We start from the raw sequence: 16,180 nt of genomic DNA, 5'->3' as shown, positions 1-16,180 counted from the left end.
CTCCCATCCACCATCAAACCCACACATTCCGCACGTGAAGCGGGCCAACGGGACAGTGCACCCGGCCTTGTTGCCTCGACGCCGAGGGTATTCCTCTGAACAGCACAGCTGGGGTCCCCCCTGCACAGCCAATCACCGAGCTTCTGTTCGCCATTAGTTATCGGCCAAGTTCGTGCCAGCTTCTGACGTTCTTTTCCTCCACTACCCTGCTGCTGCTTTCTCTCTATTCCTCTCACCCTCTCCTCTCCATTCTCCCCCACCTCCCCTCCCCCCGACCACTTCCACCATGCAGAAGTTCTCGAGGCTCGGCCGCATTGGCCAGAGTCTTGCTTCGCGCAGGCAATTGGCCACCGTCAGCGATGCTCCCCTCTCCCGCAAGGTCGAAATGACCAACTGGGAAAAGGGCAACTACATCAACTATGCGAAGATGAGCGAGAACCTGGGCATTGTCCGTTCGCGCTTGAACCGCCCGCTCACCTTCGCCGAGAAGATTCTCTACTCGCATTTGGACGACCCCCACGGTCAAGAGATTGAGCGCGGCTCCAGCTACCTCAAGCTTCGTCCTGATCGTGTCGCCTGCCAGGATGCCACTGCCCAGATGGCCATTCTCCAGTTCATGTCGGCTGGTCTTCCTTCGGTTGCTACGCCCACTACTGTCCACTGCGATCATCTCATCGAGGCCCAGGTGGGTGGTGAGAAGGACTTGGCCCGTGCCAACGAAATCAACAAGGAGGTCTACAACTTCCTCTCCACCTCTTGCGCAAAGTACAACATTGGTTTCTGGAAGCCCGGCTCCGGTATCATCCACCAGATCGTGCTCGAGAATTACGCTTTCCCCGGTGCTCTCCTCATTGGTACGGATTCGCACACGCCCAACGCCGGCGGTCTCGGCATGGCCGCCATTGGTGTCGGAGGGGCTGATGCTGTCGATGTCATGGCTGGTCTCCCCTGGGAGCTCAAGGCCCCCAAGGTCATTGGTGTCAAGCTTACCGGTCAGCTCTCTGGCTGGACGGCGCCCAAGGGTATGTACATGGATAGCCGAGGTTAGGGTGGAGTGGGCAAATGGAAGCCACTCTGCCATGGCCAAGGAGGAAGCACTTTCGCTAACGAGGCTCCAGACATTATTCTCAAGGTGGCTGGTATCCTGACCGTCAAGGGTGGAACGGGTGCTATTGTCGAATACCACGGCCCCGGTACAGACTCTCTGAGTGCTACTGGCATGGCTACTATTGCGAACATGGTCAGTTGCTCCCCGTCCCTCTCAGGAGCTTGCACATGCTAACTTTGACAGGGTGCTGAGATTGGTGCCACCACCTCCGTCTTCCCCTTCAACGACCGCATGTACGACTACCTTGCCGCTACCAAGCGCTCGCAGATCGGTGACTTCGCTCGCGAGTACGCCCAGGAGCTCCGCGAAGACAAGGGTGCCGAGTACGATCAGCTCATCGAGATCAACCTCTCCGAGCTGGAACCCCACATCAACGGCCCTTTTACTCCCGATCTGGCTACTCCCATTAGCAAATTCAAGGAGGCTGTCAAGGCAAACAACTGGCCTGAGGAGCTCAAGGTCGGTCTGATTGGATCCTGCACCAACTCTTCTTACGAGGACATGACTCGTGCTGCCTCTATTGCCCAGGACGCGATGGACCACGGCCTCAAGGCCAAGTCCCTCTTCACTGTGACACCCGGATCGGAGCAGATTCGCGCTACCATTGAGCGTGATGGTCAGCTCAAGACCTTTGAGGAATTCGGTGGTATGGTGCTGGCCAACGCCTGTGGACCTTGCATTGGACAATGGGATCGCCGTGATGTCAAGAAGGGCACTGCCAACTCCATCATCTCATCCTACAACCGTAACTTCACTGGCCGTAACGACGCCAACCCTGCTACCCACTCCTTTGTCACCTCTCCCGATCTCGTTGTCGCCCTCACCATCGCCGGTACTCTGAACTTCAACCCACTTACGGACAAGTTGAAGGACAAGGACGGTAACGAGTTCCTGCTGAAGGAGCCTTCTGGCCTCGGTCTGCCAACCAACGGCTATGACCCAGGTCAGGACACCTACCAGGCACCTCCTTCTGACCGTGCGTCTGTCAATGTTGCCGTCTCCCCCACTTCCGACCGTCTGCAGCTCCTCCAGCCATTTGAGGCATGGGACGGCAAGGACTTCAAGAACCTGCCCATCTTGATCAAGTGCCACGGCAAGACCACCACCGACCACATCTCCATGGCCGGCCCCTGGTTGAAGTACCGTGGTCACTTGGACAACATTTCCAACAACATGTTGATTGGTGCCATCAACGCTGAGAACGGCGAGGCCAACAAGGTCAAGAACGCCCTCAAGGGTGACTACGGTGCGGTCCCCGATGTCGCCCGTGACTACAAGAAGAATGGCGTCAAGTGGGTTGTCATTGGTGACTGGAACTACGGAGAGGGTTCGTCCCGTGAGCACGCTGCTCTTGAGCCCAGGCACTTGGGCGGTATTGCCATCATTACCCGCTCATTCGCCCGTATCGTAAGTGCACCGTTCATACTCATTCTACAAGCGCAAGTTCTAACAAGACACAGCACGAGACCAACTTGAAGAAGCAGGGTATGCTTCCTCTTACCTTCACCGACCCCGCGGATTACGACAAGATCGGCCCCAACGACCGCGTTGACTTGGCCGCTACTGAGCTTGCCGTTGGCAAGCCTTTCACACTGACTGTTCACCCCGCCGACGGCAGCAAGGAGTTCACCATTCCTCTCTCGCACACCTTCAACGAGGGCCAGATCGAATGGTTCAAGAACGGCAGCGCGCTCAACACCATGGCCAAGAACGCTAAGCAGTAGATGCACACGAGCAGAATAAGATGAAAACAAAAAAAAACCTCGCTACTGGGGATGTAGATATATAGGATGGAATACCCGAGGCACGTTTAACGACATGGCGAGGCATGATCCCGCTCGAAGCGGATGGGAAGAGCATGACACGACTGGACGCTTTCGCTACGGATGTAGTAGTAGCGGGCTAAATTTTTTGGGTTCACTCGGGCTCAATCTGGTTGGGTTCGGCTTGTATTTGTGATAGTTTAGCATGCAATGTACGACTGGTTCTCTTTTTTTAAGCGCATCTACATCTGTGAACTCCCTACATCCTCCTGGACTAAGCTCAAAGCGATCTGACTCTTTGATTGTTGACGCCATCCAGGCTTGCCCGGGCTTGGAGACAGCTTGGGGGGTGGTGGGGGGTGCACGTGACCCAAACAGTCTCCTAGCCAACAACCTCAAACAAACACGCGGAGATCACCAACGAGATCATATATTTTTTCTGGCAAAACTTTGGCACGCGATCGCAGTCCATAGTACCAAAATTAGATTAACAACAATGGCTCGCCTTCGCAAACCAAGTCCATATGAGTCGACCTTCGCTATACCATCGAAAGAGGCAAGAGCCACGCGATCAAGCCCCCGAAAAGCAACGCGCAGCCTCCGATATGCAGATTCCTCCGACGAAGATGACGAAATACCAGTCCTGATCCCAAAGAGCTCAAGCCGGGCATTACGACAGGCAGACTCACCATCGCATAATATTATCCCTTATCCAATTCCACATTCGTGCGAAAGCGATGCGCTGACACCGCGCAAGCAGCGTGTACTACGTCCAATTGAGAGCAATAGTCGTCTATTGCGGGAGCCGAGTGCGGAGAGTCTGGCGAAACTGGAAAGACGTGGGAGAAGGGTGCGCAGTGGGACTATGGATACGAATTTGGGCAAGCGGACGGGCTTGTTGTATGCGAAGAGCCTGGCTAGGAGTGTGGCCAAAAAACAAGCGGAGAAGGGCAGAGCAGGTTTACTAGAGGATTCCCAAACGCAGGAGGATTCAGAACAGCCATGGGGAGACGAGGAACCAGAGCAGCAGCTAGAGGAAGACTTGGGTGTCGAGGCCGAGGAGGAGCATGAGACGAGTCTGTTGTGCGGTGATGAGATACTGCAACAAACAGAGGACAGCCCGGCGGATGAGGAGAGCAGCGAAACGGATGAAGGCGAGCCTGTTGTGACGATCAAGCAGAGGCGGCGTCAACAAGCAGTACGCCGCGTGGTGTCCGATAGTGATGACGATGACGAGTCAGAAGAGATGGACGAAGAGAAAGAACAGTGTATCCCGCAACCTTTACCACCGATATCACTACGCCAAAAAGAAACTGCTGTTGATCAACAAGCACCAACACTCACGTCAATGCGGCCTCCGCACAGAAAGGGAAAAAGTACTATTTCAAACTGGGCTCAGGAGGTAGTCGATCTAACGAGCTCGCCCGAACCGCCCGCTTCATTCATCCTTCCGCCACCCACAAGAACCCGAACCGAATCTTTTGCTGCATCATCACGGCCAACAAGCTCAATGTCGAGCGGCGCGCTTGCCATTCTCACATAGTATGTAGCTACTCGATATGTCGGGGATACCACCCAGCTAATACAGCATAGTTCGCCAACGCCTACCAAACAACGATCTCCACACAAAGCCCCGCCCATTTCACGCCCTGGAACACCTCCCCTCGCTCCACCAAGTCCAACAAAACTAGTGTCACCCTCCAAAAAGAAGCCTGCCATTCCCAAAGCCACTGATTTGCATGGAAGGCCAAGTCTCGACGACTTCTGGAATCCCGCAGCAGTCAACGAATGGAACGAACACCATTCACCTGTGAAACCGCTTGTATCGCCCAAGAAGCAGAAATGGCGCGAAGACATTGTCAAAATGATGGAAGGTGTCGCGCTGGAAGATAGCGGTGATGAAGGCTACGAGAGCCCTACGACAGCCAGTCCAAAGAAGAAGCCCACCGCACGCAGCCCGATGAAGAAACAGCAACAAACAACAGCAGCCTCCATCGACGCAACACCAGACGTCAAAGCCATCCGTGCCCAGCGCAAAGCCTTTGCCGACCGCAAACACGACATGGCCGCCTCCTTCCTCGCCGAACTCGACAACACCATCTCCCAAGGCCGCATCTCCACCCTATCCGCCCCAACCGGCGGCATCAAACTCATCTGGTCCAAAACCCTCAAAACCACAGCCGGCCGCGCAAACTGGCGCAGAGAGCAACTCCGCCTCCGCACCGGTCCCCTCCCCACCGACACAAGACTCCAAATCCGCCACCACTGCTCCATTGAGCTCGCGGAAAAAGTCATCGACGACCAAGATCGCCTCTACAACGTACTCGCTCACGAATTCTGCCACCTCGCCACCTTCATGATCAGCGAGGTTCGCAACCAGCCGCATGGCGCAGACTTCAAGGCCTGGGGCCGCAAGGCCTCGGTCGCTTTTGCTCACCTCGGTGTCGAGGTTACGACGAAACATAGTTATCAGATTGAATACAAGTATGTCTGGGAATGCATCGTCTGTGGCTACGAATTCAAACGCCATAGCAAGTCTGTGGATCCGGCGCGCCACTCGTGTGGGAAGTGCAAGGGTCGTCTTGTGCAGACTAAGCCTACTCCAAGGGGCGCTGCTGCTGCTGCTGCTGCTAGTGCTACTGGCAATGGTACTGCTGCCACGGTGTCCGGGAAACAAGGGCCTGCAGAGTCGAAGAGCGAGTATCAAAACTTTGTGAAGGTGCATTTTAAGCGCGTCAAGGCGGATTTGCAGCGTGAGGGCAAGGATGCGCATATGGGGAGGGTGATGGAGGTCTTGGGGCGCGAGTATAGGGAGGCCAAGGCGAGGAAGGCGGAGAAGGAGAAGGGCAAGGTTGGGTCTGAGCTCGAGGGGGTCGAGGCCGCGTTGGATGGGTTGAAGATTTAAAGGAGTGGAGGGGCTGGAGTTGGAGTGCAACTTTGTAGGACTGAGGGTTTTTCATGGCGTTTGGGGGATTGTGTGGCATTATAGGCGCAATTGGGTTGGGTTGGTCACGAGGTTGTACGGTTTCAATGTTGTATATCGCTTCGTCTCGATGAATCGTATACATCCCTCCCTCCCTTTCCATCCGTCATGCAGTGAGTAAGCGTGCGTTGAATTGGTGAGATTGCGAAATTCTTCTCCTTGGTTGGATGACACACCATAGAACCCTCTCTCGTATTCCAAACCAGTCGTTTCAACAAACCCAAGTCACAAGACCATCTACACAGCACCGAGATTCCCAGCCGAAACCAGCATTTCGCACCCCAGCTTCAAAGAAACGTCCAAGACGCTTTGGCCGTCTAAAAGAGGTCATACTTACACCGACAGGCGGGGATTCGCCCCGTCGAACTCAACCCATCCACCTACAAGTGCATCGATCCCGCTGCTACGACTTACTTCTGGCTATACGCCGCCGCGCAATGTATCCCCGCTCTGATATCATCCTTCATATGCGCCGCGCGCTCATGCAAGCCCTGGGACGCGCCGACGTTTAAATGAGCAGAGGGGTCGTGCATATTTCCACGGGAGAGATTGAGCGTGCCGATGAGGGGAGCACTACCTGCGGGAGCTTGACCGGGTTGGAGAAAGGGCGAGGGAGGGAGGTCAGCGAGTGTGATGTTGGAACGCTGGATGCCGTCCATGAGGGCGGGATCGACGGGGAGGTCGAAGCCGACGGTGCTGTTGAACGGGGGGTACATGTCTTGCTGTTGGTTGGCGGCGGCTTCGAGCTGGAGCTGGTTGCCCGGGGAGTCTGGGCGGATTGGGGATTGGGAGGTGTTGGGACATTGTAAGGGTGGGGTCGGGGTGTGTGGTGACTGTCCTGATTGCTGTCCTGATTGTCCGGTGCTCTTGAGGTATGAGGAAGTAGATCTGGCTTGATTTTGGCCTTGGCGCATCGCAGAGAGGCCCTTGTTCATCTCACTGCATTGGGGACAGTTGCGTATGACCTGACTGACGAGCTCCTTGATGCGAACCCAATGATACAGTTCTGCAATGGCGGCAGTAGTCTTATTGATACCGCCATGCGACTGGTGATGTACCTCGCGCGCAATCTCATACTGTCGCTGTGGATCTGCAATGACTTCCTTGCCCTTGAGCCACAGCTTCTCTGGCTCGTCGCCTTCACCAGGCGTGAGTTTGTAGTGTGTGGCAGCGCTTCGAAGTCGGCTCTTCTCCGCCCTATCCGCCCCGTTGGGATATTTGCCATTCTTCAGGTAGAAGCGGATCTTGTCGAAGCGTTCTTCGGACACAAAGTCGTCATCCTGGCCCAGATCGCGGCCATAGATGATGGCGTCGACGAGCTCATCTGGATAGGACTTGAGATTACCGCAGCCCTTGACACGTCCAATGCGCTTGAAACCCAGCGCATCCCATATGCGACATGAAGCCACATTGGTCTCGTACACTAGATTGAAGACGGAGTATGTGTAGCCCTGAATCTGTGAGCACGTCTCGGAGCATTCTGCACCATGTCGCTTACCAGCTTCGGTGCCCAATCCAGATATGTCTCGCCCATCAGCCGTCCGACACCGCGGTTCCGCGACGCATCCGTGACCAAGAAGCCTCCATTGCAAACATGACTAGATCGGCCAGGATAGTTCGGTTTGATGTAGAAGCTGCCCAAGCATTCCCGCTCCCAGTCACATCCTCGCCGAGCCATCTCGTGCAGTTCGCGGCCATCCGGGATCTCCCCCAGTAGCATGATGGCACCAAACACACCAAACCAGTAAGGACCGAAATTCTCCAGCGAAATCGGGTCGACCATGGGATACGTGTCACCTTTGTCGATCTCACGGCCAAGCTGATCGCATAGATAGGCCAACAGGGTGAGCGGGACCTGGTTTGGCGCGGAAAAGGGTATTATCGTCGCGGTGGTGACGCGGTCGCGCAGAGTGACTTGACAGGGCGCAATGCCGACCGGAAGCGGACCGCCTGGAGGGGGATATGGGGTGTCGCCAGAGGTCCTAAAGATGATGGGAGCAGTCGGATCATCCAACATGGCAGGCATCTTGGGCAAGCAAAAAAAAACTCCTCGGTACAGTAGGTACAGGTAGTGCTGCGGGTCACGGCTGCTGCTGTGTTGCGATTAGTATATCGTCGTCCAATGTCAGATCAGAGAGTAGCAGCAGCAAAGGTGCAGGCAGATATGTGGTGAGATTACGGGACAGCATGACCACCATATGTACTGGCGACATGGCCCAGCCTGAAGCTGGCATGATGATGACAGGCTATCAATGGTATAGGTATAACCATGAGAAGGTGACAGACTTACAGGCAGTTGCCTGAGGAGAGAGAGAGAGACCCTGGGAGACGGTCAAGCAGGATGAGAGATACTGCCGTGATGGTGGGCGCGCTGTGTGCCCTTGTCGCCGCAGCAAAGCTATCCCGCTAGACCTTGTTCGGCTAGCCCTTGCAGTCACGGGATATCCTGCCCAGACAAGCACGAGAGGCATGGCCTGGACTCTGGAGACTTCACGTTTCCCGGCTGTCTGCTGGGTAGGCACTGTGGATTCAAGGAAGGCGGACAGGATAGAAGAAGATGTCGCATTTCTTCTTCTCTGAACCAACAGGTACCTAAACGCTTAGAAGTAATACCCACCCACCGACCTCGCACTCCTTGGTGTACTTGACCCACCACCGATCCTACCGATACTACCCACTGGACTGATGCCTCTCTTCTTGTCTTCCCGAACCAACACATCAAGATTCTCCGCATCCTTCATGACTTCCTTGAAAAATGTACTCTCAATCCCTCTATCCGCCATGACACTACGGTCCTGCAGCGCCCTCAGGCAGAAGAACACCATATTGCCCAAGAAAACGTTCCCCCTCCGCTCCACCTCAGATGCCACCTCGGTAGCATCCATCTCCTCGCCACGTACCACGTATTTCTTCATGCTGTTCGAAGCACTATCATGTTCGATACAGGACACATGCGCCTTGAGCACAATCTCGGCGAGGACCAACCCAATGCGGAAGATCTGGCTATGTTTCGATAGATCGTGCTTGTCCCTTGTTTCAAGATGGACAGCAATACACTGTCGTAGGCTGCGAGTCATCGGAGATACTCCTGGTTTTGCCATCAACATACACGTGCATGAGCCCTCTGTAGTCCTTCGCCAACGAACATTTGTGCAGTCGAGGAAATCAAGCCATTGGCTGCCTATGAGACGGAAAGAACCTTGGACTACGCTGCTGGCAAGCGCTGACTGATCGCGAGAATAGAGTCTCTGGGAACCAAGATGGGTGTTCTGATCGCCTATGATGGTAGACACAGAGTCTTTGTACTTTAAACCAGATAGGAGGGGAGTAGGTGGCATCTTAATTTCGAACCCAGCAGAGGTAGACGAGGAAGGCAGCATGTAGCATGCGTTGTGACGTTTGTTGATCAGAGTTTTCACGGCCGAGGCCAAGTCGGCCTGCACCCGCGTAGGATCATTGACAGTCTTGATCTTGACTGGACGCACAAGTATCTCGTGTGCCCTTCCATCGAGGTTGAGCAAAACCGCAAAGTCTCTTTTGTGAATCTGAGGTACAGACAAACCAATATGAACCTGGCTGGCCTTCCCTGACGCCCGGTGCAAGAGATCTGCATCTTTGCGAGCAGCGAGTGCCTCTAGTAGCTTGCTCTGTGCCTTGTCCATTTGACCATCACCGAGCTTGAGAATGTTTTTGCGTCCCGGGAGTCTCTTGATACCCGCGAAGATATCTGGATGCTCTTTCTCAAGGAAGTACTCCGAGTTTCGCTCGAGCACAGTTATCCAGTGATGAAGTCTGTCGATGGAGACTTGAATACCTTCTGTTTGTCCAAGCATGCTTAGGACAAATTTGCGTGACCAGGAAGGTTTCTCTTGTATGCGTTTTATACAATCTCTGAGGAGCTCCTTGCCCGAAGCGCTGTGCAAGTGTTCATGTTGAGTCGTGATTGCCTGTACTTTGAGCGGTTGGGAAATCATAGTGTCGATAGCGCTTCGAATAGCCCGAGTAGTACCGTTGATAGTTCTTGAAATAGCCTCGATGCGTTCGTTGCCTTGCGTACCGAAGAGGACTCGCATGTAGATGACCGGTCTATGCTCTTGGATATCGAATTTGTGCCGCCAGCTTTCCAGTGTGAGCTCGGCAGCTATCATGGCTTCTTTGATGTCGAATAACTGGTCATACAAAGGTTTCCATCTTTTTGTTTGCCATGCCAGATCGGCGAGGGATTCGTCTGCTATGTGTAGTCCAGATATGGCTCCTATAATCTCGAACATGACGTTCAGGAAACGAATGTACTAGTATGATAGATTTGTGTCTCGACGATAAAAGTGTCCCTGGTTGGGGACTAGATCGCATAAATATGTCCTGCGAACTCATGAGTTGCGGTGACTAAAGCTGACATGAAGTCTTGGACAGAATAAAAGACCATAATTTCAATGGGATGTATGCTTCCAAGTGGTCAGCGAGGATAAAGTCGCAAGTATGCTTGGACTTGGATGAGAGCTGGTGAACACATACCTGGGTTCTTACCACTATTTTACCATACTCCGCACCCAGTGTAGTGGAGATTGAATCATCAAATATCAAAGCTTTTTGAACTTGGTGTAGGGCCGTGTAGCCGGATTGGATGATACACTCAGCCGCTGCAGTTCATGGTCACCGATCTGTGGTGTTTGGCCACTAATGACCCTCAACAGCAACCCAAGGCAGCAGCAACTGCATTGTAATGCAGAATTGCGACAACACTGTAGGGATATCAGGATTTCTGCCTTGCTCTTATGCAGCCCCCGCACAAACAGGCCATCTGACGTCTTGCACGCCGGCGTCATATCTTGTATGAATGCAATGACCACCAAAACCGGTGAACTCCACTATGTCCACTACGGGCATGCATTTATTCGACCCTGTTTCCCAATGCCCAGGTCAACCACAAGATTCACAGTCCCCCACCATGTCGGCGACTTTCTTGACCGTAGACGTTGACGGAAGACGATCCAGCCATCATCGCTCTCGCTCCAGTGGATATGTCGATGATGTTGAAGATCGCGAGAGAAGGGATAGGCGGGAGTGTGAGAAGCAGATGAAGCGCTATCACGATAGCAAATACTACACGTCTTCGACAAATCATCAACGCTCGACATCTGACTATCTTAGTGTATCTGGATCGGGAGTGACAATACGTAATACTCACTCGAACGATGATAACGCTATCCGCCAAGCTCATGATCAACGGCGAGGCTATAAAACAAAAGAGTTTCAGCCCAGCCCTAGGAATTTATACGACTTGGATCCGATCACTGAACCTGTGCGTCAGAGTCCACCAAAAGTAGCTTATACCGATCAGACAAAACGACTCAAGCGACCTGCCATCAAGGTGGAAATACATCAAGACAATTCCGCTTTCTTAGACTCACCGGCTGATCTCACCCCAAGAAGAAGTCCTAGTGCTAACCCTCATTCCCCCACCACACAACCTGAGTTGCAATACCAGTATGCAGCGTTGCAAAATAGGCTTACACATATCGGTTCCACGTGCGCAACATACGCCCTGGTGGAAGCAGCTAGCCCGCAAGACCTGACTTTTACAAAGATTGCCGAACAGGTCGATGGGTTCGCATTCGACATCCAGGTATGGGCTCACATTGTGTGCCTGGACAGCATGGCCAGGATTGACTCGCAGAAACGGCATGTCGTCGAGACAGCTTCACGAAATCTGGAACGCCTCCTGTATAAAGTTGCAGAATTGGACGATGCGTGTGCGCGAGCTAAGCCGAAAGACTTGAAACTAGTAGGGTGGCCTCAAATTGATAACGAGATGGCGTATAAAGAAGAAGAAGATGATGGCAATCAGTAAGACTTATCGTCCCTGGATTTGATCGCTGCTAATGCGTCCAGGAGCATTGATGACCTGACGGATAGCCTAGCTTTCATCATCCATTCATGTCTTCAGAGCATCGAGCTTCAGTTACGAACGCTCAAAAGATTATCACGATCCTTACAGGAGGCAACGCCAGATGCGAGAGAGGAGGTCATTGCAATAACGAAGCTAGTTCATCAGACGGCGCAACACTTCGGCTCGCAGACAGCGTTGATGGAGTCCAGAATTGACTCTAGGTTCAATGGTAGAAGGGCATTAGATGAATCAAGGTACGCAGCTGCTTGATTGGTAGGATGAAATTTGCACTCGTTGCTCTGGTGTCATCGATATGCTGAAAAGGTGTGGCTCATCCTCGACGTCCAATTCGGACGAAACCCTTGGTTGCCGGTAGTGATATTTGCGACAAATACACAATGTAGTCCAACATACATTTGGCCGCTCCGAACATATCAAAGACGCCACATGAGGCATATATCCCACCAATACCTGGACTCTTCGCATTCATCATTAAGTGCACCTAGGCTGATACCGAGTCCATGTATTCCACAGTGACGCATCGCGCTCTTCACATAATCCCAAGGCGACCTTCGGTTCCACCATTGCAGCCAAACATGCAAGCCCGCTCCGCCCCCAAGACTATTCAGGCAATCAAAGTTACGGTTGACTGTCTAGGCGCGACATTACTCGCAAACTTACAGAGCAGAAGCCCCCCCGTTTCCGTGTACTGGCAGGTCGCTCCGCATTTTAGACCCAGGCTACCTTGGACGCACTAGGTTCTATGGGTGGTCAAACCATGTTGAGTGACGGACGCCGATGGGGTGGTGTCAGTCTCGAAGTAGGTGCGCGTGTTCTCGCCGCGTTCCATCCCAGGCTGGACGACCAAAACGGCGCATATAGGGAAGATGGACATTTCGTCGGGCCACAAGGTACGACGAGTGTACCAGAGCAGGGCGGGAGACGTTGTTGGCTCAGTGGGGAGTCCAAATAGCAACTGTTCAATACCAAGTCTGCATCAAGCCTGCAAACCCTCTGCACACCTTGTACCATCCATGGGAACTTCCATCTCAGAGCACACAGGAACCACACCCCCTTGTCAGCCGTGCATGAACTCGATATTTCCGTCTACTCAAGCCCATTTCAAACACCTTGTCGCTTCGTGTGCATCTTTACACTCCAACCCACACACCCGCGCCCCACATTTTCTACACCTAATACTACCCCAATACCCACAGTTATCGCAGAATTGGCGTAGCGGCGGTGCCCCTGCAGGCGGAGGCGCAGCATGGCTCGCAGCATACGACAACGGGGGGGAAGAAAGCAACGTTTCGAGCTCATTCGGGTCCAGCGGGGGCGGCATTCGCTCGTCAACCGAGAGAAGCGCATCGTCGCTAAAGTGGCTGCTGTCGAGTTGGTGTGCCGTGCTCGGTCCTGGTGTGGTTTCCACGGGCGTGGCTGGCGTGGCTAGCCCAGATGCAGATGTGAAGATGCTCTGTCTCCTACTTGCGCTGACAGCACCCCTTGCGACCGTCCCTGCAATCCTCGAAGTCGTGGCGGTTAATTGTCCCAGTTGCGCTTCTTCATCGTCAAGCCAGTGTTTGATCTGCCTCTGATACTGTATAATCCTCCGCGCGTTCTGCGTCTTGGGTACGTCCTGCTTCCCCGGTACTGGAATCACCTGCTTTGGATCATTGTCCCGTTCTAACTCTGCGATGCGCCGCGCGATAGCCGTTTGTTGGCGTGCAGAGAGCTCGTTTTCGCCACGGGCGCCAGAGGGTGCGGCGGCAGCGCGCTTCTTGTTTTTCGGGTTGATAGCAACTTTGGAGGGGTCGTAGCCAGTATCTACAACATAGGTCCAGCCGGGTGCCACCGTGGCTGTGGAGTTGGGGAGTACTTCAACGTGTGGCATGGTCGTGTAGAGATGAGAGGTGATATGACTGAGAGGAGACTGGTTGTGAGATGCGAAGTGGAGCGTTGTCACGTGCTAACGCGTTGACGTGTTGGCGTGTTGAACCACGATTCATTTTGCAGGGTACATGTATCGAACATATGGAGTATTAAGAATACAATATGCTCTGGCCTGCATGCTTGCACGTCACTGGGTCACCTAATCAACTGTAATCAAGGTTATCTGCTGCTGTCCTGGCCAATCTGTCCATAAATGGCCTAAAAAAAGTACACTCATGGTAATTCATCTCCAATCCTCGTCAAAATAAAAATCAATCAAAGAAGTTATTCTCGTGGCAGTCCCATGGGTACAACTAGGACAGAAATCCCTGACCCGCTTTCGACTTCTCCTTGCTTTTCTCCTTGCTTTTCTCCTTGCTTTTCTCCTTGCTCTTCTCCTTCTGTTTAAATCTTGATTTTTCGTGCGCTTTCGGGATCCGGAAGGGGTGCGCTTCCGTGTTGAAGACCCAGTCGTCTAGGCTAATGAGGTCTGGTTCGCTGAAGATGAGGTAGAAGTACTTGAGTGTTTCTCCCATCCAGTAGCTCTGTTATTGATGTTAGCTTTATTTACCTCTTCTCCTTGATCTGTGGCATGCTCATATTCACTCCAAGAGAAATCTTTGTTGCAGCAAGATACAAGTGGATGTAGGTGACTTACCTCCATACTATCTAGCCTTGGCGGAGTATCCGCAGAGACATCCATCAACGCAGAATTCCCAATGTCTGTATCCGTGCTCCTCTGTATCGCAGTCCACATATCCCATGCTGCAGCCTGCCATTGCTGCTCACCCGTGAGACGATACATTATGAATACGCTCTCAATTGCCTCCGGCCTAAGCACATAGCGACGATCATCAATCGCTGTGAAACCCTTTGGCAGGCGCAAATTGGCAATATTTTTCAATGGATCCTTTTCCCTGTTACCATCTGTCCTTGATACAATTTCCTCATGCCAGGCTTCTTCACTCCAGGCACAAGATGTGGTGTTTGCGCATTTGAGCAGATGCGAAACTTCAGGCATGATACCCGCCGGCGAGGCCTTATACGCCCACACACATGAATCTGTAAGCTTGCGCCCGATAGCCACATGCTCCTCTTTCTGAAATATTTTGCCGCCAAGCGCGTACATGCCACCCGCATAACATCCCAAGTGCTGCATCTGCGGGTCCAGAAACTCAGTCGACCCTTCAACGCGCAAGAAGCCTGAGACAAGCATATCCGGGTCCTCGGGCATGGATGGACGGAATATGAGTTTTTCGGCCGCGATATCCATGGACTTCTCGTACATTTTGCGGTATATGGCGTCTTGACCGGCAAGTAGGGCGTACATCTTGCAGAAGTATTCGTAGGTGGAATCAGCCATGGAGGACAGGGTGAAGCCGCTGTCCTCTGTAAAGTCGGCGTTCCTCCCGTTGACTACGATGGGCCACATGCCGGGAATTTTTGTCTTGCTTTGCTGCTCTTCCAGCAGTCTTGTCACTCGAGTCACCGCATCGTACCATTTCGGGTCGTCTGTATGTTGCGACAGGCGAGTAAACTCCATTGTCAGCGAGCCGATCTCTGCAAGCAAAACCTGTTCATCCGCAACCTGAGGCTTGCCTTCTCCTGCAGCACGGAAGTCCCAGCGCGTAATCGGCATATGGTTTGGCGTGTCAAAGGCATGGTACAACATTTCACCCACCTCCTTCGCCTTGTTCAACAGCCTCTTATCCGAGCTCAGTTCATACGCCGACAAGAGCCCACCCAAATGTCTAATGTTCGTCTCAAAGACATTGACCTTGTCCATATCTGTATAGCCAAAGTCAATCATCTCCACGTCCGGCAATGCCGTGTTGAACTCCTCCTCGAAACCCATGATATATAGTGTATCCAAGGCATCGATCAGCGTAGCCGACCATCCACCGAAGTGATCCGACACCTCCCCGCTTATCGGCCGAATCTCATCGTGCATCCACCCATACGCTCTGTAATGGCTCCAGCACTTCCAAAACTGCTTCCTTACTTCCTCTTTGCGTGTCTCGCGAATGTTCTTTGCCGTCGCATCTTCCAGCTTCTTCGAGAAATCAAACTGTATCCTGGGAATTTTGGCTGGCGCGGACGTGGGCAACGGAATATACGACGACACGCGATTCTTGATTGGAACTTTCGCCCAATTGAACGACTTGTACTTTTGCTGTTTTTGCGGTCGGTGGTCTTCTCGTCCAGAACCGGTGTTTACTAACGGCGCGGAGCTATCGACCTCGTATGGGAAACTGAGTGAATAGAGAAAGTAAACAAAGGCTGCAGTCATCAAGGTGTAAAAGCTGTATCGTCGTAGCAAAGCCATGACTACTAGTTGGTGTTTGGCGGCTGTATATTAGAAGTTTCTTATTAAGAGGAAGGATAAAGGAATGTGAAAGCGGGGATCAATTAAGACGGGTAAAGAGCATGATGCTGCCTGCCGTACTTCCAGGCCATTTGCAAGCTGAAGAAGCTGAAAAAGGGCGAGGGCATGCCCGGAAGGCATG

The 16,180-nt window shown here is 53.0% G+C and overlaps 8 protein-coding genes across 8 annotated transcripts; 4 read left to right on the top strand and 4 right to left on the bottom strand.

Moving 5' to 3' along the window:
* Nucleotides 1–21: 21 nt before the first annotated feature.
* IAQ61_010473 (uncharacterized protein) lies at nt 22–3,107 on the top strand. The gene is made up of 4 exons (XM_003841805.2): nt 22–1,022; nt 1,119–1,240; nt 1,292–2,515; nt 2,569–3,107. The coding sequence occupies exons 1-4, from the start codon at nt 287–289 to the stop codon at nt 2,830–2,832; spliced, it is 2,346 nt and encodes a 781-aa protein (XP_003841853.1). The 5' UTR covers nt 22–286; the 3' UTR covers nt 2,833–3,107.
* A 260-nt stretch (nt 3,108–3,367) lies between these two features.
* On the top strand, nt 3,368–5,776 carry IAQ61_010472 (uncharacterized protein; the record flags this gene model as incomplete). The annotated part of the gene is made up of 2 exons (XM_003841804.2): nt 3,368–4,413; nt 4,465–5,776. The coding sequence occupies 2 exons, from the start codon at nt 3,368–3,370 to the stop codon at nt 5,774–5,776; spliced, it is 2,358 nt and encodes a 785-aa protein (XP_003841852.2).
* Nucleotides 5,777–6,264: 488 nt separating this feature from the next.
* IAQ61_010471 (uncharacterized protein) lies at nt 6,265–8,088 on the bottom strand (the record flags this gene model as incomplete). Its single annotated transcript, XM_066098798.1, has 3 exons — nt 6,265–7,379; nt 7,454–7,903; nt 8,034–8,088. The coding sequence occupies 3 exons, from the start codon at nt 8,086–8,088 to the stop codon at nt 6,265–6,267; spliced, it is 1,620 nt and encodes a 539-aa protein (XP_065951343.1).
* Nucleotides 8,089–8,454: 366 nt separating this feature from the next.
* Nucleotides 8,455–10,125, bottom strand: IAQ61_010470 (uncharacterized protein; the record flags this gene model as incomplete). Its single annotated transcript, XM_066098797.1, has 1 exon — nt 8,455–10,125. One exon carries the CDS (start codon nt 10,123–10,125, stop codon nt 8,455–8,457), a length of 1,671 nt encoding a protein of 556 aa, XP_065951342.1.
* Nucleotides 10,126–10,802: 677 nt separating this feature from the next.
* IAQ61_010469 (uncharacterized protein) lies at nt 10,803–12,014 on the top strand (the record flags this gene model as incomplete). The annotated part of the gene is made up of 2 exons (XM_003841802.2): nt 10,803–11,701; nt 11,747–12,014. 2 exons carry the CDS (start codon nt 10,803–10,805, stop codon nt 12,012–12,014), a joined length of 1,167 nt encoding a protein of 388 aa, XP_003841850.2.
* Nucleotides 12,015–12,340: 326 nt separating this feature from the next.
* On the top strand, nt 12,341–12,717 carry IAQ61_010468 (uncharacterized protein; the record flags this gene model as incomplete). Its single annotated transcript, XM_066098796.1, has 2 exons — nt 12,341–12,388; nt 12,478–12,717. The coding sequence occupies 2 exons, from the start codon at nt 12,341–12,343 to the stop codon at nt 12,715–12,717; spliced, it is 288 nt and encodes a 95-aa protein (XP_065951341.1).
* Nucleotides 12,718–12,855: 138 nt separating this feature from the next.
* On the bottom strand, nt 12,856–13,635 carry IAQ61_010467 (uncharacterized protein; the record flags this gene model as incomplete). The annotated part of the gene is made up of 1 exon (XM_003841801.2): nt 12,856–13,635. The coding sequence occupies one exon, from the start codon at nt 13,633–13,635 to the stop codon at nt 12,856–12,858; it is 780 nt and encodes a 259-aa protein (XP_003841849.2).
* Nucleotides 13,636–13,987: 352 nt separating this feature from the next.
* On the bottom strand, nt 13,988–15,999 carry IAQ61_010466 (uncharacterized protein; the record flags this gene model as incomplete). Its single annotated transcript, XM_003841800.1, has 2 exons — nt 13,988–14,218; nt 14,332–15,999. The coding sequence occupies 2 exons, from the start codon at nt 15,997–15,999 to the stop codon at nt 13,988–13,990; spliced, it is 1,899 nt and encodes a 632-aa protein (XP_003841848.1).
* Nucleotides 16,000–16,180: the final 181 nt, after the last annotated feature.

This window comes from Plenodomus lingam (genome assembly GCF_022343315.1).
Source record: "Plenodomus lingam strain CAN1 chromosome Unknown contig_8, whole genome shotgun sequence".
In the NCBI taxonomy this organism is placed as follows: domain Eukaryota; kingdom Fungi; phylum Ascomycota; class Dothideomycetes; order Pleosporales; family Leptosphaeriaceae; genus Plenodomus; species Plenodomus lingam.
The sequence above is the reverse complement of the archived record's forward strand: the minus strand, read 5'-3'. Positions and strand labels throughout refer to the sequence as shown.